This window comes from Schistocerca gregaria, chromosome 3, assembly GCF_023897955.1.
Source record: "Schistocerca gregaria isolate iqSchGreg1 chromosome 3, iqSchGreg1.2, whole genome shotgun sequence".
NCBI lineage: Eukaryota > Metazoa > Arthropoda > Insecta > Orthoptera > Acrididae > Schistocerca > Schistocerca gregaria.
Window position 1 is genome coordinate 534505562 of NC_064922.1, and position 23802 is coordinate 534529363.

Here is a 23802-nt window from a genome sequence, read left to right on the forward strand (position 1 = left end):
GATCGATCTGCAGCACCTCCAATCTCTATCTTGACCTTTGAGATCTCTGATTACCCTGATGGTGATCTGCGAGAACCCTAAAAACAATTTCAGGTCTTGCTCTTGCATCGCCTTCAGGGACATATCTCCAACCCCCACCACCAACGTTCATACTTCTGGTTGATTACTCTCCAGCCCTCTGTCAAGTCTTTTGGGTTCTGCACCCCTATTTTCTCGAACAGTCTTAGGAGAGACATCCTTAAGGATCTTTAGTACCTATATTGATACCTTTCCAGTCTTGAGAAGCTCCGCTGCCATCATGACCAGCAGCTTCGCATCTTCACTTAGGGATATCGTGGGCCTCTTGTCCTTAAGCCATCCCACCGTGTGTTCCCCCCCTTACACACAAATATTAGGGTACCACGATTTAGATAGACCTTCCTAAAGTTGGGTCCTGGACCAGCGCCCCTCCTCCCCCTCGCTACGTTACTGAACGGGCGCTGAAGACCTTGCTGTCGTGTGCCCAAAACCTCTCTACTACTACTACACTACCCCACCTCCTCACCCTCCAATCTTTCCAAAAAGGTCCATCTGTACAAGTTCCTCCTGCTGCGAGGTGATGGATACCAGTGGATAGCCTTCTTTGATAACTGCCATCTTAAAAACTGAGGTCTGTTTCTTTATTTCCTGCCTCAGTTTTTTCTGGGCTCGCTTACGTAGGGAGGAGGGAGTCTTAGATTCCTATGTTATCCTCTTGCTGCCTATCTTTGACTTTGTGGGGGGTCTGTGTATCCCCTTCAACCTGAGACAGTTTTTTCTGGGGGGTCTTGGGATCAAGCCCTTTTAATTCCCTCTACTCATCCCATTCTTTCCCTTCCTTTTGTCTCTGCTCCCTGAGGAGTCTCCTCCTCTGGGCCCCAGACAAGGCTTTAAACTTGATATGGTCCAACTTATAGGTTACAGTTCCCACTTCTGTCTCAGGTCTAGACCCTTATTCAGTAGTGGGAATGCATTCCATCAGTCCTGACCGCGATGTTTGAGTGTTTGAGGTCTCAGTTTGTCCCTCATTTTGTTTTAATTTATGTTCTTTTGTCGTGTCCATCTGGGTCCCACGAGATTTGGGGATCTACATGGTCCACACTACGAATACCCTGCGCGGTGTAAGGCTATTTACTCAGGGAAGTCGCCCATTATTCCTAAGGCTCCGTTTGTGACACATCTTCCCATGTGGCATGCACCCTTCGGCACGGATTGCATCACACCTTGGGTTGGGAAAGAGAATTGGGTAAGTACTAGGAGTGGATAAGGAAGATAGGACGTTGTGGGACACTCTTAGTCTGATCAATTAGCTAAGGCCTTCCTGGCACTAAGTCCTATACCTTCGGCATAGCCCTCAGCTTCACGTGGATACGCAAGCCTCTCCACCTGCACGGACAGTGCTTTGTCAAGGTGGTGTTCCCCGGAGATGACGATAGAGGCCTCAAGGATAATATCCATGAATCAATTAATTAAGTATCTCAGAAGGAATTACATCATGTGATTAATAATTTCTTGAGTACCTGTTGATGTCAGAAGTGGTAAATAATGGCAGGCAGTTCCAGCATCTCCTTTTTACTCAAAAAAATTATTTACTTACATTTAAATGTCACATCGTACCACAGCAGTTGACTAGTGTCACAGCATCTGACCACTGGACAATGGAGCAATTGCTGCCTGGCATCTACTGCGCTGCTCTGGCGGGTGTCAAATAAACGGAACATCCTGTACTGTGTTATCAGAGACATTGTTTGTAACTGTTGTTTGTTTAAGGAAACTAGTACACAGTGATACATATTATAATCAAGCCTAATGAAGAAACTTCATCAGTGCTAGATTTGTTGCCAGTACCTTTGATTGTTACCCAAGTATTACAGAAATGGTCTTTAAATTCTAATGGGGATCCTGGAGTGAAGAATATATTTTTTATGCAAAGCAGTGTTGAGAAAATTTAGTGTACAGGCATTTGCAAACTACAACATATAAATAATTTCATTTAAATTAATAATACATTTTGTGCAGTGGACTGTCACTGGGCTTAGAAAAAACAATAAAATTCTGTATTGCACAATGTCTTACCACAATGCTAGAAATAATGTATGAGAGGAAAAACAGTAGATAATGCGGAATATTCTGAAGTCTTTGGTGTTAGTTTTGTTTGAAATCTGAACTTGAATTAAAACATTACGTCTAATCTATTTTTGAATTACGGGTAATGGCAGACTTTGAAGATGATATTGTTAATAAGGTGACTGATGTTTCCTGTTTTCCCCACACTAATGTCTGGGGCATCAGATTCAGGGTAACTCCTCATTGAATAAGAAAGTTTTTTTTGCACACTAGTGGTTAATAAAGACACTATGTCATGTCCACTCTAAAATGTCTGGTAGACAATGCTGTAAATAGTTGGATGTACGGCCCAACAGTATATGTATTTCTTTATGAAGTATATTGTCAGTAATCATTCAGAAATTGAAACAAACAGTAACATTAATAAATATAACACTAGAAGAAGAAATGACAACACTGTCCATAACATATTCCTGGGGCTTATTCTTGGTGTGTCACTGAAAGGAGTGAGGTATCAGCCAAAAAATTTGTCAACCACTTACCCCCTGATTCAAAGAGTGTAACAGATAGTAAAATTAAATTCAAATACAAACTGAAATCATATGTACTTGACAACTTGAACTCTGTAGAAGAATTTCTGAATGAGTAATACCAATGTGAGTAGTAATAAAGAGAGAGTGCATTGCTGTGATCCAAGTGCCTTTTTGTAATGTAATTGGATAGAGAAAAAATGTGCTCACCAAGTGGTGGCCGGAGAACACACATGTATAGGTATTTAAATTTGCAAGCTTTCAGAGACAGTGGCTCTTCCTCCTGGCAGAACCCTGCACCAGGAGAGATTTGCTTGTCAGAATGAGTAGGAAAGACTTTCCTTCTCATCCTGTCCAGTAATTCTCCCCTGACCCAAGGTTGTGGGTGACCTTTTCTGAAATGTACCTATTTCCTAATCTTAGGTGACTATCCTCTAGTAATTAAAATACTTCAGAAAGGAGGTAGGTCCCTGCAGCGATGTACTGGAAAGTGACACCTAAAGAAATGTGGAAAGAATGGTCAAGTATGAGCATTACAGAGGTGAATAATGTCATGAAGAGAGTGGATTAGTCATTAGAAAAAAAGAATTTATTTTAACAGTTAACTCTCCCCCACTACCAGAGTGTACCACAGCTGTATTTGTCTGCCTCAAAATATTACCCTACAAGCAAAACCCTGTAGATGTTTTAAATGCTAGAACTTTGGATGTACAACTCTTGGTTGTAACTGTGAAGCTGTGTGTGTTAGATGTGGGTCAAAGGCACATGAAGCAACTTGATCCTGTACATCTCCGCTAAAATGTATGAATTGTACAGGGAAGCATTCCATGTGGAGCAGATACCAGCGAGTTTACAGGAAAGAAAGATGACGTGGAGATTCCCTTATGGTGTGACTAAGAAAGCCTTCAGTGCAGTGCAATCTCCAGCACAAACCACATACTGTGCCACAATTCTTAAAAACTAGTTAGCAAGAAAATGCCTAAATACAAACACAGACATCAGTGTCAGAAACAAATATGTGTACACTATCTGATCAAAAGTACGCAGACACCAATATGTAACACAGAATTGACCACCAGATTTAATAAGTAGCTGACCCACCAGTATGAAAGGGGGCAAGGAGTATTGTGTTGACAGGAGGGAAGCAGTAACAGTACAACGGGTCAGTCAGGAGAGCTCAGCGATTTTGAACGTGGACTAAATATTGGATGGCACCTGAGTAACAGAACCATTGGTGACATCTCAGTCCTTCCAAAAGTTGCCCAAGTCAACTGTTAGTAATGTTATTGACAACTGGAAACACAAAGGACCAACTACAGAGGAACCATGACATGGGAGATCTCATACTGATGAACAGGGGCCAGCAAGCACTGCAGAGAGTGGTTGTAAAAAATTACATGAAATTGACAGAAGGCATCACTAATGAGTTCCAAAGTGCCATCAGCATTCCAGCTAGCACAGTGACCGTGCTTAGGGAGTTTAAAAGAGTGGTTTGCAATGGCCAAGCATATAGGGAACCAAGACACTGTTGTCCAGACCCATATGACTGCTACAGCATGTACTATTTGTCTGATGTGTGACATGTGAATAACTGAGCATTACCAGTCTTGGCTGATGGCTCACCTCCCCTCACTGATTGCAAAAATCCAACGCCTTTCTCTCTCTCTCTCTCTCTCTCTCTCTCTCTCTCTCTTTCTTCTTTCTTCTCTCTTCTCTCTTCTCTCTCTCTCTCTCTCTCTCTCTCTCTCTCTCTCTCTCTCTTTTAAATAAAAGTAATGTTTTCGAGAATGCTTACATGCGAACTTCATACTGCATGTGGAAAACATTTGATATTTCAGTAGAATCACAGGAAAAGATAAGACTCGTCTCCAAACAGAAGATCTGTTGTGCCTTTCATTGACAGGGAACTGTATACACATTTTAAAAAATACTATCTCTGAAATACAGATGACAGGTGTCTCTATAAAGAAAATATACAAAGAATACTGTATATGTATGGCTGAACTTTTCATTGTTTGCAGGAAAAGAAAATTTATAGTTACTGTTGATCAGCAGTAGATCACTGATGTGTTGTGGTTTTCACTGGCTATGGTGATTAGTTAATAACATGCCAGCTTTAATAAAGCACTGTTCATTAGTTATGCCTGTTGCTGGGATACATAACATAGGTCTTGTGACAGCAGCCAGGCCTGGTATATACGTTTCATGTCTGCTTCACCATTTTAAGATGTCGTCTTTGCCAAGGTGCATGAAAGTATAGACATCTGCTTTATCTGCTGTGCAGTATTTGTTATTCTTCCCGTCTTTAAAGTGATCTCTCTTTCTGGCTAGCAGCGACACTGCACTTGACGGCTCTATTTGATAAACAAAAGAGAGAGAAGTAATACAGAACTATTGTGGAAATCATGAAAGCATACCCAGAAAACTGTATTTTACATTGGTGAAATATTATATGAATTATAATACTTCTGTTCCGCTATAACATATACATACTAAACATATTGACATACTAAAAAGTAACCAAATGAACATAGCAATTTTATCAACATCCTCACACAGAAAAGTCAGGGCTTGATTTTCAGTTCTTGTACTTCCTGTCAACAAGCACATATTTGCAAATATACATCAGTTATGCTAGTTAATTGCAAATCCATCCTTTCCTCATATCATAATGGAACAGTGCTTGTAACTGCAATAAAACTCACCTCACAACTGTTGTCTTTGACACTGTAGGTCTGTTGAAGTTTATGAAACCAAAAAAGAACTAATCAGGTTATAGGCTCTTTTTGCTTGCTAATTCATCTGTGCTCTCTTTAAATGATTTTGGGAAGTGTATGGTTCTTCCTGTAAGTTCATTGTCATATCCATGTAATCTGTAAGCAGAAGTCTTTTCCTTCACTAAAGCAGCAACTTCATTATGCTGAGTGTATAAGGAATCTAGCAAAGTGTACAAGCTATTTCAGCATCTGGTAACCTCTAGTTCCAAACATGAGCAGAAGCCACTCTTCTGCATGTACTGTAAAATGCAATCCGCAGTATTTATTGTTGCTGTGATGTTTGTGGCCTCTTTTAACAAAGTATGGCTAAGTCTTGTAATGCAACGAGCAGCACAAGAAAGCTTTTGCAGTTTTCCAAAGTTTTATTGTACTACCATCCTAATTGGAGATAAAAACAAAATTATGCAACCTATTTGTCAAATTGTTCCAAACAGTCATCCTCTCTTGTGTATCTTTGATATTATTCACTCCCATCCCTCTAATGTCTGGGAATATGGTTGTAAATAAAACACTATTCACAAGGGAAAAATCTGTGTTTATGTAATGTGCTGTGAAAATCAAATTATGCGCCTTATTGTATGAATCATCCCATGTATTTACTGTTGTAGAACATGTCTTGTTAAAAAACTTATTTAGTAATTGAAAGTGCTACACTGTTTTGAATTGCATCATCATGTTCTTTGATGTGTCTGCTTACAGTAGTATGCAGCATGACATCTGAAATGCTAACTTATCGATAACATGCACCTAGATGAATTAATTCTTGGCTTAGTTATTTGAAACCTTCACCAGAAACAGCATTAAAAGGTCTCTTATCTTAAGCAAACATTGGCACTGACTTTGCTGTTGTACTATTTTTTATTACTCTCAATATTCTTGAAGGAGCTGTGGCAGTGTGGGATTTCTTACAACTGTGTTCTTTGAATGAGTCATTGCCAATTGGAGAAAAAGTAATGTACACCATATTATGTGTGATACACACACACAGTAGACCCTCTGTTTTCATCTACAACAAATGGAAATTTATTCCATGTGTTTTTTAGACGCTTCTGTTTCTTTGATATGTACGTATTAGTTTCAGTATTACTACTTACTGCAATGGCTTCTTTATACAGCGTAGTTACAAACAAACCACGAATGAGAAGCCTGTGTTGGATGTGGTCTTGCAAGGATAAAGATGCGATTAAAATTTTTGGAGTCAAAACATTACATAAAATTTGGTCATAGCTCCTATACTCTGTCACAGTAACTAGTGCAGGCACTCGATCCCATTAGGCTGTATTTGATCAAGCTCGAATTTTGCACTCACTTACTTGGTCATGCAAGACTCTGCCACAAATTTCTGTAGTCAGTGTTAAGCGAGGCTTGATGTGCTATAAAGAGCAATGTGTCTGGACAGTGGGTTGTTGGAAATTAGTGATATGGAGTCATCAATCATACTACGCCCTGTGGCAATCTGATGGAAGGGTTTGGATTTGGGAAAAGCCTAGAGAGCATTACCTACCATCATGGGTAGTAGCAACAGTAAAGTATGGAGGAGATGGTGTTATGGTATTGGGGTGTTTTTTGTGGTTAAAGTATGCTCATATTACACTTAAAAAATGCTAAAATCAGAAGAATATGAACAAATTTTACAGCATTGCGTGTTGTGTACAGTAGAGGAACAATCCAGAGATGGTAATTGTTTTATCAGCATGGCAGTGTACCCTGTTATAAATCAGAATCTGTCAAGCAATCGCTTTGTGGACAATAACATTCCTGAAATGGACTGGCTGGAGTCCTGACCTTAATCCAATTAGCTACTTCAACAACTTTACACCAGCACCAGCACCCACTACTTTCCCTGGCTGTGGCTCTTGAGGAAGAATGGGCTACCATTCATCCACAGACATTCAGACACTTCATTGAAAGTGTCCCCAACAGAGTTCAAGCCATCATAACGGTGAAGGGAGTACAAATTCCGTATTAATTCCCCCAGTAGGTATCTAGATACTTTTCATCAGATAATGTACTTGCAGCTGCTCTTGTGAAGGGACAACTTCCTCTGAACTGTCAAATGTTCTTAATCCATTAGGCCTTCCAAACAAAAATATTCACCATCAAGGAGCTAAAAGTCAGTATGCTTGGCCATACAAACAGCACCACCTACAATAGAGAAAAAAAAATCAGCAAAAAGCCAACTAAAACCAAAGGAAATTGGATAAAAACTGTCAGTTGCCTTTTGGTGGCAATGGCGATGTTGTAAACATCAGTGTAGCCATAGAGGAACCAAGTACCCCAATTGCTTTTCCACCCTGACTTCTCCCAAACAGTACCACTGCAGACAGAAAGGCGATAAGGAAATCCTACTGAAATCAGCTCCCTTAATTAAGTGGAATGAGAACAGATTGAGAACTTGTTTGGAGGAACTCAAACTCTTAGCATGACAAAGCTACTTTGCCTACATCTACAGGAGATACTGTTGCAAACCACTGAAGCATCCTTACTAGAAGCTTACTCTCTCCACTTAAAGATGACTTTCCTGCTAACAGAGCTACTAGTGAGGTGGCATAATTGAATAGTAACTTCTTCCACATCTCACCTGTCCTGTTCAACTCCAGCTTGCTGGCATTAACTATCACCCATGCATTGCTGAAAAACATCATATGCTCAATGTAATTCTCACCTAATAAAGAGACTCTTGTGAACATAATTAGCGAACTGTCCAGGCCTTTCTTTGTTGTTGGGGATTTTAACACATATTATACGCTTTGTGGTTCCCACATCTGCCCCAGGGGTTGAGTTCTGGAGTGTATCATTTATCATGAGACATCTGTGTTCTGAACAGAGGTCAAGCAATACATTCATTGCTATTGATTTTTCCTTCTATTCACCTGCCCTTGCACATAATGCAGACTGGGAAATTGACTGTGATCTTCACTAAAGTGAACGCTTCCCTGTCTGGATACACTTTACAAACAGAAGAGACCCCAAAATGAAATCATCTTGGGCACTCAGCAGGAGGAACTGAACATTATATAACCAGTTAGTGAGATTCAGACTCATGAACTGTGTCCAATACTAGGTGTGTCATATTGTAAATATGCTCCTCCATGCCGCTGAGACATCCATAACAAAGACATCAGAATATGCTAAGAGGCAGCCTGTGCTCAGGTGGAATGAAAGATGCTACACTGTGATCAGGTACAGGCAAGTGGCATTGTGAAGGTTGAAGACCAGGCCTTAGGAGGGAACCAAGTAGCCATTTGGGCGATGAGGGCAAAAGTGTAGTGCGTAGTTAAAGAGAACAAAAAGGGATTTATGAACTCCAAAGAGTACGAGAGTAAACCAAGAGGGTGCCTGGAAGATATTGATGGCAGATCTGAGACACTTCAGTTAGCATCTGTCGGGCACCACCAGAGACTCGATCACACATTCACGTGATGCATTTGCTTCTGGTTCCTGTGTTAGTACTCTTAAGTTATGGAACTTTGGCAACAACTGCTGTCACTGCAACAGCAGCAGCAGTAGCAGCAGCCAGAGGAGCAGCAAATTGCAGATCAAGAGCAATGACACAAAGAGCAGCAGTCTGCTCTTCTCCAGCTCCTGTCTCAGCAACAACAAACACATCAGTTGGTGGCTGTGGCTATGACCCCACTGCCATTCGCTGGATTCGAAATGTCATTGAAGAGCTGGGAAGTCTGCCTCTGTCATTTTGAACACCATTGTTTTGCTTGTTACATTTCTGGTAGGCAGCAGAATCCTTTTGTCTTCTAGTAGTCCTTTATATGAAGTGGTACAAAAATTGAAACAACTCTTGGGCCCAAGTGAATTGTCTTTCAGTGATCCCTGCACTCTCTTAATTGAATACTATGGTCAGCAGACACATCTTGTTGCAGCTAGGCTACAGTTTAATCAGTGTCATAAACAATTGTGTGCAGCTTAGGCAGCTGACTTGCAGGATCTTATACGCAGGTGAAATTTCGCTTGTCAGAACTGTAAAGTCTGGTACACAGAATCATTGATTCAAGATGTGATTGTGGGCATTATCTCTAACATGGAGATTGCCACAAAAGCTGTAGCTAAATCTGGTTCTAGTCTTATTGAAGTACTTCAAGTTGCTAAGTATGGTGGCTGCATCATAAACTCAACAGGTTTTATAAACGACACTCGGATTTCCCAGGTTGTTTGTCAACAGACAATTCCTACTCATCACTTTCTACTATTGCCCTAAGTATCACCTGAGTTCACGGGCATCCTGATTGCTGGCATCTTGTGAGAGACTAAAGTATTTACTCATTATGATGACTACCTGCATCCATGACAGCCTGGAAGTTTGTACGCGTAGCAATTTCACAATTGTTTGCCGAACTTTTTAAGTGTTAGACCACGGAATGTTCAGCTATTGTGACGTCTCTCATGCACTGTTTGAAGATTACACGTTGCATACAGTATTCTAAACCATAGCAACAGAAATTTCTTCAACAATTTATGGCACAGTTGGCTATCTGGCTCTCCCAGGAGTAATTCCGAAATCACCAGCTAATTCGAATTTATGATTCAGGTTCTCCTGTGTGTAGAAAGAGGACCTCTCAATATTCCTTTAATGTGCCGATACCCAGGAAGTGCAGAAGCATTATCACTGTTGTTTTGATAAAACGGCTCTATGAGTAAAGCCATGCTCACCTTGTCCAGACCCAAGTTGACTGTCTACAACTGTAATCCACACTGATACTTGTGTTTCAGTCCTATGTTGCTGTACCCGTACCCAGGCCGAAGAGCAAGTCATGACACTAACGCTAATAACAATGCAGATCCTGCAGCACACAGTCTGAACATCATTCCTCTAAAGTTTGGTACAACCATGTATACTTCAAAAGTAAACGCCATAATTGCTAATGCATTGATCACTTTGTGAGACAAGATCGTCAGTGCCTTCGTGGAAAAATATTTGCAACTGCCTATGGAAGCAAGACACTACCCAGCCACACACCTCTTTATTTGAAGTAAATAGACAGCAATGAATGTCTTTCTTCAGGGCTCCTAAAATATGAAAAACACACAATGAGAGATCGGGACTAGATGGAGGATATGTAAGGGCTTTCCAGTAAAACTTATGCAGTGTAGTTGGAACAACCTTGGCACCATAAGGGCGGGCATTATCCTGCAACAGCATGATGTCATCTGTCATCATTCTTGAGCATTTATACTTGTTGGGATATGTACTTCAATTTTTACAAAGTGTCCATGTACCATTGTTTGTTAATTGTGGTGCTGTGTTCCAGAAAGTCAATGAGCAGCAGACCACTATACTCAAAGAAAAAGCTCACTATGACATTCCCAGAGCTGGTTTGCATGACTTTAGATTTTTGTGGTGGAGATGAGTCCATTTGTTTCGATTGTTGGCTCTGATACTTGCTCTAAAGCTGAAAATGGTGACACCATGTTTCATTTCCTGTGACAATACTGGACAGGAAACAATCTTCTTCATTGTGATACAGTTTGAGGTGCTGCAGTGATGTCAACACTCTATTCAACTTCTGCTCTTGTCAGGCTGTATTGAACCCAGCACAGATTTTCCAGAACTTCAAATGCTTTGTCATGATGGCATGAGCGGTATTGTGACTGATGCCCAACATGACCCAAATGTCTTCCACCACCTGCCATTGGTCATTTCTGACAGCAGCATCCACTGCAGTAATTACAGAATGGGTAATGAAATGATGATCCTGTTCTGGCTAACTGCTTTCTTTCAGGGACATCTAACTTTCTCGAAATCATTTATTCCCTGCAAACACATGTTCACATGACATATTGAGTTCATCATACACAGCAGACATTCAGGCACGCATTTCACTTCCTGACACTCTGTCCACAGTGAAATACTGCAGTATACTTCACTTTATCTTTTTCCCAGCCTCCATAGTTGCTGACTTCATGTTGTCACATCTCACAGACAAGTAACACTGTGATGAACTTTGGTGCTGGTGCTTCTGTACACACACCTACCTGCATTATCAACATCCACACCATGCTTGTTATATACTCTTTCTCATTTTCATTTCACTGCCCCTTGTAATTATCTAAAAAGGAACTTTTTATACTTTCTAGACACATTTGTGAAATATAGTTTTTAACCAGGGACAGTACTGCCCAGGGCATTGTTGACACTGGTGAGTGTTGGCCTGCAGGTCTCACGTAGTGGGTCAGTCTGTGTTTCCTCTAAAACGTAGACAGTGTCACACATTATCAAAGCACTACTAATATATTTCCTTAGTAAACCACCATAGTAACATTATTTGTAAGGAAAGACTTCTTTGATCAGTTCAAAAGATACATACAGTCATATTTGACAAGGGGATTGCCAACCAAGCTATTCAGGAAGTTCACTGGTAACCAGGCTGATGAGTGTGCTAAAACTAGCATCATCATCATCATCATCATCATCATCATCATCATCATCATCATCATTGTCATATTTTCTCTGTCTTCTGATGTTGTTTCTACTTAATTATGAAACTCCCCGTATATTTGGTATGCAAGTTCAACATAATAGTTGTATCCAAAGTCAGTAGCAATTCAGAGGTAGAATCAGTACTGATCTTTCTGCTACAGAGAGAGTACTGGGCAGCAGGTGTAGCCATTGAGTACATTGGGGGAAGCCCGTGACATCGCAACCAAAGAAGTGTGGCTAAAATGCACAGAATTTATACTTAAGTTGTGATCTTTATGCACTATAGAATTTTTCTCAGGTAGCTCTGTTTATGATATTACGGTCTGCATATTTGATTTCTGACCTTACAATTGATCATTGTTTGCCATGCTAATGACAGTCATTTCTTCCTCTATGGACATTCTTGCAACATAAGAGGTGATCACATTTTAGTTTAATATTTTGTGCTACATGGACACAGCATTTTGTGTTTCACATGTCTTGGTTTACTGAATCAATGGGAGCTAAGTCTCTATGTTGGAAACAAGGTAGTATGAATTTCACCACTGTTAGGGAGTACAAATCACAGGGGATATATTGTAGTGAGAAAGCCAACATCTAGTATGGACCTGGAAACTTTGAAACTATGACTGGAACAACTAATACAAACGCAACAGCTTCAGCAACAAAACTAAGAATCCTAACTATAATTTTGCAACCCTTATCCTTAGCATTCCTGTCATTTGTTTTCCGAAAGAAGATTGATCTTCCTACATTTTAAGCTAATGGACAAAGCTAGTTGAAAAACTATTTCCCCTCTCAGAATAAACCAAAAATCATGTCTTCATAAACTAGCACCATTGGTTAACCCCACAGATGTACCATCCAACAAATTGTGAAAAACTTCACACACATTTCTTCACTCAGACCCATTCTGTGTCTTCTTGGCTGCAATTTCACAGTGTACAAAGCAACATTTACAGATATTTTTATTGTGGTTTGCTTAGCTGCAGATGTTATTTTATGTAGCAAAAATGCCAAACTCCATACTGTGTTTTGGTTAGCCTCACACAGGGAAATTATATAAAATATGCACTGACATTGACAGATTCTTCCTTTGAGGATGTTTTAAGCATTTTAATTTGCTGAAACCACCAGAAAATAGCTGCAGGGCAACATTTGATTTAATAAAATGTGGTATACTTTACAGCATAGCCCATTTTGTTCATCCAGGGAGCAGTCAAACAGTGGTGTTTATATAGTATCATTTCAGACAGTAGCTAGCAATCTTGTAACAAGTCAGCAAGGAATAGAACTCAAGCTGGTAGAAAAACGTACCCACTGCATAGTTCTTGGTACAATCCCTGTCATTTACAATATTGTGTCTCACATCACTATTGATCCAATTGTTTTATTTGACACAGATGTGCTGGGTGCTTCTTCCAAAGAGCAATTTGTAGTGAAGAACAACATGTAACTGCATTATGCAAGCAGGGTGTAAACTGTTAGGCTCTATTAAGAGATCAAATGCTTGTGGACCTTAATTGTTGAACCCGTCCCCAAACACCAGATAAGTGTTTTTTTTTTTTTTTTTTTTTTTTTTTTTTTTTTTTTTTTTTTTGCATTTTCTGTTCTAAATGCCACAGTTGAGTTCTAAATTGTTACAGGATCAAAAATTGATCATTGAACAAGTGCACTATCCTGTAGGTTTACTAGCATTGACATCCACTTCTTGTTGCATGATATGTTTTAGTAAGCAAAAGTTCTAGCTATAGAAAAATTAACTGCACTCAGCCACTAGAGTGACAACAATCATTCAACAATTTGGGTTTAGTTAAAACTTCTGAATGTAGGTCAAATTTCTGTAATGATGTACCTGATCTTAAAATCCATCATTTAATCAACTACATATATCTTCTTTCAATACTGTTTAGAAACTGTATTTGGAATGTTTTTCCAAATTAAGCTGTACACGATCTTCCTAGTTCTTATCACACTTAACGGGATGTTTATCTTGATATTGTTCCTTGCAAGCTCAGAACTATTGATGATTAAGGAGCAGTAACCATCTATCTTTTTCCTTATATTGTTGTAGTCCGTGTAGAGTTTCCATTGTTGATTTTGTTCTTCTTCTTGAAATTATTTACAGGCCATAATGAATGAATGTATGAAGTGGTGTCATAGTCTTCTTCCTTGTAACAGCATAAAAGAAATATTTGTTTCCTACATGTAAATTCCTGAGATTGCTTTTAAGAAAGGATAAACTGCTACGCACCATATAGTGGAAATGTTGAATCGCCGACAGGCACAATAAAAAGACTCCTAAACAAGTAAACTTTTGGCCAAAGAGCCTTCTTCTGAATTAGACAACACATACACACAAACATTCACGAAGATGCAACTCTCACCCACATGACCAGTGTGTCTGACTGCCGAGGCCAGACACACAGAAGCCTTTTTGTAGTGCCTGCCTGCAGCTCAACATTTCCGCTGTATAGTGAGTAGCAATCTATCCTTTTTATAGTGAGTCATTATTCTTTCCTGGATTTTTCAGTATTTGATCCTGTGTTTCCTTGTAACTATTCCTTGTCAGAGCAAGCAGTAAAGGAAACAAAAGAAAAATTCGGAGTAGGTATTAAAGTCCATGGACAAGAAATAAAAACGTTGAGGTTCGCCGATGACATTGTAATTCTGTCAGAGACAGTAAAGGACTTGGAAGAGCAGTTGAACGGAATGGATAGTGTCTCGAAAGGAAGATATAAGATGAACATCAACAAAATCAAAACGAGGAAAATGGAATGTAGTAGAATTAAGTCGGGTGATGCTGAGGGAATTAGATTAGGAAATGAGACACTTAAAGTAATAAAGGAGTTTTGCTGTTTGGGGAGCAAAATAACTGATGATGGTCGAAGTAGGGAGGATATAAAATGTAGACTGGCAATGGCAAAGAAAGCGTTTCTGAAGAAGAGAAATTTGTTAACATTGAGTATAGATTTAAGTGTCAGGAAGTTGATTCTGAAAGTATTTGTATGGAGTGTAGCTGTGTTTGGAAGTAAAACATGGACAATAAATAGTTTATACATGCAGAGAATAGAAGCTTTCGAAATGTGGTGCTACAGAAGAATGCTGAAGATTAGATGGGTAGATCACATAACTAATGAGGAGATATTGAATAGAATTGGGGAGAAGAGAAGTTTGTGGCACAACTTGACAAGAAGAAGGGACCGGTTGGTAGGACATGTTCTGAGGCATCAAGGGATCACAAATTTAGCATTGGAGGGCAGCGTGGAGGGTAAAAACCGTAGAGGGAGACCAAGAGATGAATACACTAAGCAGGTTCAGAAGGATGTAGGTTGCAGTAAGTACTGGGAGACAAAGAAGCTTGCACAGGATAGAGTAGCATGGAGAGCTGCATCAAACCAGTCTGAGGACTGAAGACAACAACAACAACATTCCTTGTCAGTAATGTGGCAGTCTATAATGGAGCTATTGCTATTTCTTTGATGTAGTTGTTACCATTTTAGATATTTTTTAAGGTTCTCAGTACATACAATTTTACTTTTGGTTAAAATTTATTCTATACACAGTTTTCACTATTGTTTGTTTATTCAGTATCATTCATGCTGAATTAATATATATATTTTTTAATTTTACATAAACAAAAGTGTTTTCCAGTAACAACTAGGCAGGGTCACACATTTAAGTGCACAAAAATGAAATATACCCATATAAAACTGCACTTCATTGAATTGTTTGTGAATAAAAAATGGTTCTAGGGGCCTGGACATCGAATATTGATGATTACTGTACATGATTCCATTAGTAACGATATTCCCTTTGTGTGCACTAGCATGCACAGCCATTTGTGCAGTGACACTGTTGAATATGAAATCTGATTCACATGAGTCTAGGCATTTTCACACAACTGAAGCATTGTTGGAAAGTCTTGTTTCACCCAAAAAAATATACTTTCAACAGGGAATTAAACACCTACTTTTGTATTTACAGTGTAGTGAGATGTATCAAATGGACCACACAGTTTCATTTATTCATTTTTGTAGATATGAGATGTGATTAAATTGTCTTTTTTTTCTTTTAATGTGTGTCCCAGAAATCAGTTTATGCTTATTAGACTCAGATTAATGTAAAATTGTAAGCTTTGCTTCCAAAAATTACATAGTTGTTACGGAACATATAAATTGTAAACTTTTGTTCAATTTTAAGTTCGCAGGTTAATCAGACTTGTGGAGGTGTAACAATTGTGAAAGTTGGAGGAAGTAGACCTGATCTTCAACAGCAACAGCTTCTTCATTCTCAACAACAGTCTGCCTTGACATCTGTTGCAGCAAACAAAGAACTTGTTTGCACATCTCAAATGGTCAGGTAAGCTTCATCTCACTTTAAAATTTAGTTCTGATGTTACATTGAACTACTGAAATTACCAGTTCTGTTGCCTGCAGTATCCACTACATTTGTATGACTTTCTTAACGTTAATTTATGCGAAGTTTTAAGATTGCTAAATTGGAGAAGCTTTCTAGTTCATGGCATGCATAGAAGTACTGTACTGAGGTCCAAGTTCAAATTTATCTTGTGGTATGCAATAGATAAATATGAAGAACAGTGATCAGTGATGAAGAACAGCAAAGGTAGCATTGGATCAGTGGTGCCATTCAATACTTTTTTTTTTTTTTTTGGGGGGGGGGGGGGGGGGCGGAGGGAGCCAAGTCTGGTCTGTCACTTCACAAAACAAGAAAAGCCAGAATGATTGATAAACCCAAGGTGAAATGTCTATAAGAAGGCCTATTTCTAAAAATTTTTGTTGTCTTAGTATAACTTTTGCAAAATATCCCTCAAAAAGCCCTAAATAATTGAGATACTGCATACAACAGCTTTCCATTCAAAATTTTCAGCTGATAACTTGTCAGTGAAACTTGTTCCCAAATATTTGTCAATCATTATGATGTGAAAACATAAAAAAAACAAGTACAAACTAGAAATTTTAAATTTTCAAATATAAACTTTCTTCTATGAATAAAGAGGTCACTACTGCACCACTTTCTGATTATACACAAGTTGTTAAATAAGTATTATGGAAATAAGTATCAGTGGCTTTAAAAACAACTGAAATTGTTGCAAAATTTCATTTACATTTTACATTTAATGTGCGAAAAAAACCTCTTTCTCTTAATTTTCATTTATTGTGATTCTCTCATGCACCAAGCAGTCTTAGCCAAATGAAATGGAGCTACTATTTATAAGAAGGACTAGCTGATTACTCAGTATTGCTTTGTTACATCTTTATATCCATATATTACACTCCTGGAAATGGAAAAAAGAACACATTGACACCGGTGTGTCAGACCCACCATACTTGCTCCGGACACTGAGAGAGGGCTGTACAAGCAATGATCACATGCACGGCACAGTGGACACACCAGGAACCGCGGTGTTGGCCGTCGAATGGTGCTAGCTGCGCAGCATTTGTGCACCGCCGCCGTCAGTGTCAGCCAGTTTGCCTTGGCATACGGAGCTCCATCGCAGTCTTTAACACTGGTAGCATGCCGCGACAGCGTGGACGTGAACCGTATGTGCAGTTGACGGACTTTGAGCATGGGCGTATAGTGGGCATGCGGGAGGCCGAATTGCTCAACACGTGGGGCGTGAGGTCGCCACAGTACATCGATGTTGTCGCCAGTGGTCAGTGGAAGGTGCACGTGCTCGTCGACCTGGGACCGGACCGCAGCGACGCACGGATGCACGCCAAGACCGTAGGATCCTACGCAGTGCCATAGGGGACCGCACCGCCACTTCCCAGCAAATTAGGGACACTGTTGCTCCTGGGGTATCGGCGAGGACCATTCGCAACCGTCTCCATGAAGCTGGGCTACGGTCCCGCACACCGTTAGGCCGTCTTTCGCTCATGACTCAACATCGTGCAGCCCGCCTCCAGTGGTGTTGTGACAGGTGTGAATGGAGGGACGAATGGAGACGTGTCGTCTTCAGCGATGAGAGTCGCTTCTGCCTTGGTGCCAGTGATGGTCGTATGCGTGTTTGGCGCTGTGCAGGTGAGCGCCACAATCAGGACTGCATACGACCGAGGCACACAGGGCCAACACCCGGCATCATGGTGTGGGGAGCGATCTCCTACACTGGCCGTACACCTCTGGTGATCGTCGAGGGGACACTGAATAGTGCACGGTACATCCAAACCGTCATCGAACCCATCGTTCTACCATTCCTAGACCGGCAAGGGAACTTGCTGTTCCAACAGGACAATGCACGTCCGCATGTATCCCGTGCCACCCAACATGCTCTAGAAGGTGTAAGTCAACTACCCTGGCCAGCAAGATCTCCGGATCTGACCGCCATTGAGCATGTTTGGGACTGGATGAAGCGTCGTCTCACGCGGTCTGCACGTGCAGCACGAATGCTGGTCCAACTGAGGCGCCAGGTGGAAATGGCATGGCAAGCCATTCCACAGGACTACATCCAGCATCTCTACGATCGTCTCCATGGGAGAATAGCAGCCTGCATTGCTGCAAAAGGTGGATATACACTGTACTAGTGCCGACATTGTGCATGCTCTGTTGCCTGTGTCTATGTGCCTGTGGTTCTGTCAGTGTGATCATGTGATGTATCTGACCCCAGGAATGTGTCAATAAAGTTTCCCCTTCCTGGGACAATGAATTCACGGTGTTCTTATTTCAATTTCCAGTAGTGTAGATAAAAAAATAGTAAGATCTGACAAGGGAACCTCCCCATCGCACCCCCCTCAAATTTAGTTATAAGTTGGCACAGTGGATAGGCCTGAACACAGCTCAATCGAGATAACAGGAAGAAGTTGCGTGAACTATGAAAAAAATAAGGAACACATACAAACTGAGTAGTCTATGAGTAAGATATGCAACATAAAGGTTAGTGTTAGCTCAGGAGTGCCATTGTCCCGTGGTTAGCATGAGCAGCTGCGGAACTAGAGGTTCACGGTTCAAATCTTCCCTTGAGAGAAATGTTTAATTTTTTTTTTATTTTCAGACAATTATTATCTGACAGAGCACAGGGAAAACTGTGCGACTGTGAAACTGTTGCATTCATTTGTTGCAGTTTATGTGACAAACTCTTATGTTTTCATCATTTTTTTGGGAGTGATTATCACATCCACAAGAAAAGCTAAATCGGGCAAGGTAGAAGAATTTTTTTACCCATTCACCAAGTGTAGAAGTTAGGTGGGTCGAAACAGATTCCTGTCATGTGACGCATATGCCGTCACCAGCGTTGTGTAGAATATATCAGACGTGTTTTCCTGTGGAGGAATCAGTTGACTTATGACCTTGTGATCAAATGTTTCCGGTTCCCATTGGAGAGACACGTCCTTTCATCTACTAATCGCATGGTTTTGTGGTGCGGTCGCAAAACAAATACACTAAACTTATTACAGTGAACAGAGACGTCAATGAACGAACGGACAGATCATACCTTTGCGAAAATAAAGAACATAAACTTTTCACTCGAGGGAAGACTTGAACCAAGGACCTCTAGTTTCGCAGCTGCTCACGCTAACCACAGGACCACGGCACTTCTGAGTTCTGACTCTCCTTGATGTTGCCTATCTTGTGCATGGACTACTCAGTTTGTATATTTTGCTTACTTTTTTCATAGTTCCACATTACTTCTTCCTCTTTTCTCGATTGATCTGTGTTCAGTTTCTCAAGGCCTATCCACTGTGCCAACTTATAACTAAATCTGAGGGGGATGCGATGGGGAGGTTCCCTTGTGAGTGTAGTGTAAAAGAGAACTTTTAATAAACAAAGTTAAGTATAAATACTGTATATAAATTATAATTTTTTAAACATTTGTTTTTTATATATTTTTGTGTGTGAGGTCACATGCAAAGGATAACTTAAAAACAAAACCTGACAGTACATATGTTGGATGAGAACACACTGATTCTCTGAAGCCACGGACTGGGGATTGGAGAAGATAAGTCCACTGCTGAGTTTTCTGGCAAGATAAAATTGACATCCAGTTTTTGTAATCAAGAATCATCTGTGATTGAGTTAATGTGTGGAGTCTAGCCTCATGTTTTCCAAATCTATGAAAATTTGATATTATTACTATGTAGTGTCATTCTTGTAGTTAAAAAGATGGCGTTGGTGAAATAACCAATCACATAGTTGCCTTTTTACCAGATATAGTAATGAATCACGTAGGTAGTCTGATAAGTACCTTGGAATGGATATGAGATCGCCCTGTTTCTCTCAGCTTTATGTTGCTTGCTGAAAAGTGGATTCACCCAAAATTTTGTTTATTCTTACATCAAAAGGGGAAATTAAAAAATCTTATATGTAATCAAGTTTTGTGTTAAATTAATGTTACAGCGATTTTTATAAAAGATTTTGCTTCATTATTTGTATACTACAGTTATAATTTTTAAAAACTGTAAAAACCAAGCTGATTGTCCTCTTTATATATATTATTTTGCTATTATTTTGCTTTCTCTGTCTTTTTATAAGATTGGAATAAATAAGTAACTGGGCAGTGGTGGCTGATAAAAAAGTGGCCTGCTCCACAATATTTCTTTTTTGTTCCCAGATATTAAATCAAATCTGTACCAGAGTTTGGTTGAAACTACTCCATGCAATCCAAAGTTAAGCGTTATGTTTCAAGTAGAGTGTCAAGGATTTAGCAGTTTCTTTCAGTGAAACTCAATATTGAATGTCTTTCATTTGAAATTTTCTCTCTCTCTCTCTCTCTCTCTCTCTCTCTCTCTCTCTCTCTCTCTCTCTCTCCCCGTGTGTGTGTGTGTGTGTGTGTGTGTGTGTGTGTGTGTGTGTGTTTTAGGTTTCCTGTAGCTGAGGAATGCTAATCTACATACTCTCATAAAGCTTTCGTGTTTTTAGTAGGATAATGTATATAGTTTACTGGTAGCTTATAGCAGATTTTTTGTGTGAAGTTTCCTGTTATTTTATCACATTTGTTTAAAGATATTGTAAAAATTGACCATATATGTGAAGTGTGTGAATTATTGTAAATTAGTGAGTTGTGTGGTATGTTGTGAGTTATGTAGCTATTGGTTTTACTGTGGTTATTGTACTGGGAAGGTAGTGGGGGAGCTAGTGAGGCCCTTCTCTGGAGGTACAGGTTGTATAGCAGGAATTTTTATAAATAAAAATGTAAATGTTCATTAGTTCAAAATCATATATATCCAAAAGTTCTACACCAATTGCTTTGAAATGTAAACATTTATCCGGTTGGTTCATAAGTCTGTAGTGATTTTATTTTGCATGTTAGTATTCCGATTGCTATGGGTTTATTCATTGTCATTTTTGATTTGTAGTTCACTGTTGCTGTTTGAGTTTACATGTATTTGGAGGTAGTGTAACTGCGGACGCTAGAAAATGGACTGCCAAGTAGACAAATCAGAACATTTCCAACATATTCTTCTGTTTGAGTTCAATTGAGTGGTGACTGCAGTGAAGGCAGCCAGAAACATTTGCGCAATGTACGAGGGTAACACCATTGAACAGATCATGACAGTGAAATGGTTATCTTGTTTGAAAGAGGATTGTTTCGACATTAGTGTTTTTCCATGTTCAGGAAGAACTTTGGGGTTTGATGAACATTGTTTAAATGCGTTAATACACAGTGATCCATGTTAACATACTCGAGAATTGGCAGACCTGATGAATTGTAATCATTCCACCATTGCGCGACATTTGCAGGCAAGGTTCAAAATTCTGGTGTACAGGTGCTGCGTGCTCTAAGCCAAAATCACTACAGTCAGTGAGACGTCATATGTGCATCTATGTTTGATCATCATCACTTGGCTCGTGAACAACACCAACCATTCCTATCCTGTATTATTACTGGTGATGAGAAATGGTAAAGAAAGCAATGGTTGAGCCCAAGCAAAGCTGCAACTTCTTGTACAAAGACCTTCGTGCATCCACAAAAGATAATGCTATGCGTCTGGTGGAAAAGCAACGGTGTGGTGTACTACAAATTGCTTCTCCGAGATGGAACCATCACTGCTGACATTTATTGTCAACAGTTGAGACTTCTTGCAGATTCAGTCGGACAACAACGACCAGGTACACTTCGTGAAGTGATTCTGCTCCATGATAATGCCCGTCTGCATTCTGTTAGACTGACAAAAATTGGTATAAAGGAGTTGATAGGGATGTTATTCCATACCCACCTTATTCACCTGATCTTGCACCCTCAGATTTTCACTTTTTCTGCCCTCTGTCGAATAGCCTTCAAGGAACTTTCCTTCTAGATGAAAATGCACTCCAAATGTGGCTCAACGAGTTCGTCACCTCAAAACAATGTGATTTCTACAGTTGCGGAAACAAAAGCTTACCCTAATGTTGGCAGACTGTTGTAAATAGTGACAGAGAAATGTTATTGATGACTAAAGTCTCTGTTGTGTGTATCGGTCGTGATTAATAAACTTACAGGAAAATGCTTCCAATTTGTGCAACAATCAAATACATGGTGCGGAAGGAAAAGGGGAAGGAGAGGGCAGAGAGATGAGGAAGGAGAAGAAGGAGACAGACAGAGAGAGGGGGAGGAGGAGGAGGAGGAGGAGGAGGAATTGGACAGGACAGCAGAGAGGAGGAGATTAGGATGTATATCCAATTCCTATACGCATTAGAAATGTTTACCTTCTCTTTTCTTTATCCAGGCTGAACCACAGCAATGTAGAGGGAGGGGTGGGTAGAAGTAGGAGTAAGTAATTCGCAACAGACAGTCGACGTTGTTCGTAAGCCAAAGTCAGATTGAAAAATTAAGATGAGGAGGATTCTTTTCCTAGATAGCATCCATGGGCACTGCATAGGCCCACAGTTGCAGGAGACATTAAGTAAGAAGTACCAAGTCACCAACATTTTTAAACCAGGTGCCAGGTTCCATAAATTGACCTAAGTTCTAGGGGCTTTGTGTGTGGATTTTATTAAAGGGCATTGGATAGTGATAGTGGAAGGAATGGGGAATAGTGTTGGGTGTGGATTGGGCTTATGATGTAGGTGGTGAATTGGACAGGATTGATACTCAGACTTGGACCACTAATGTTCGGTGTTCCAGGATTATGCTCATCCCCATTGTGACAAAGCTGTGAGGTGAGTTAATATGGAATTTTAGAGGTTACTGAAATACAAGTGACACTGTAGTAGGTGGATCTGGGCTCGTTTATGGCAAAATTCCAGTGATAACATGTAGAAGGACTAGACATTTTTTTATGTTGAAGGCAGATAGGAAGTATCCCTACTTCAAGAAAGTTCCTTTAATGCTGGAATATATTTTGATAAATGTAAATTGCAGATAAGAATGTACGACTAAGCTTATTTCATCAAAATATTAGGGGAATTAAAGGCAAAATATTTGAATTTCTAATAAACCTTGACACTGACACTATTTGTACCTGTGAGCATCATTTATGTACTGAAAATAGATTAAGGCTTCATATGGAGGTGTACATCTTATCTGGTTTCAATGCAAGGAGTTTCTTGCAGAAGCAAGGAGTAGCCATTTGTGTTACAGAAGGGAAGAGTGTCCATTTATGCCAAATGTAATGTCTCATTCAACAGAGTTGACATGTCAAAACATTGGAAAGACCAAATATTTGAAGATTATACAGAAAAGTTTGAATTCTCGAGAGACAACTTTCATTATACAGATCCTCCAGTTCAGCCTACAGGGTTTTCCTCTCCAGACTTGATGATGTGCTAGGCTTGGTTCTTGAGAGAGGCATGAGGTTGATTTTGTGGTGGCAATTTCAGTATAAAATTTCTGACAGTATTTCAAGAGAAAAGAACATTAATGGATTTACTTGAATCTTACAACCTAGTACATCACAGACTATATCTTCATAGATTGTTCTCTAGTGATGGGGACAGTGTGAGAAAAATTAGTGGCAGCCTGTCAGACCATGATGAATGAATACTAATGGTGGAAGGAATCATGGCAGAGTCTTATCCAAAGTAGGAAACAAATGATTTA

The 23802-nt window shown here is 39.8% G+C and overlaps 1 protein-coding gene across 4 annotated transcripts in view; it reads left to right on the plus strand.

Annotated features, from left to right (window-relative positions):
* Nucleotides 1–23802, plus strand: part of LOC126356257 (protein melted) — a 235378-nt gene that overhangs the window by 56448 nt on the left and 155128 nt on the right. For all 4 annotated transcript variants that reach the window (XM_050007089.1, XM_050007094.1, XM_050007092.1 and 1 more), the window contains one exon: nucleotides 16029–16187. In XM_050007089.1, coding sequence (XP_049863046.1) covers nucleotides 16029–16187 — 159 coding nt within the window. The remainder of the gene's footprint in view (nucleotides 1–16028; nucleotides 16188–23802) is intronic.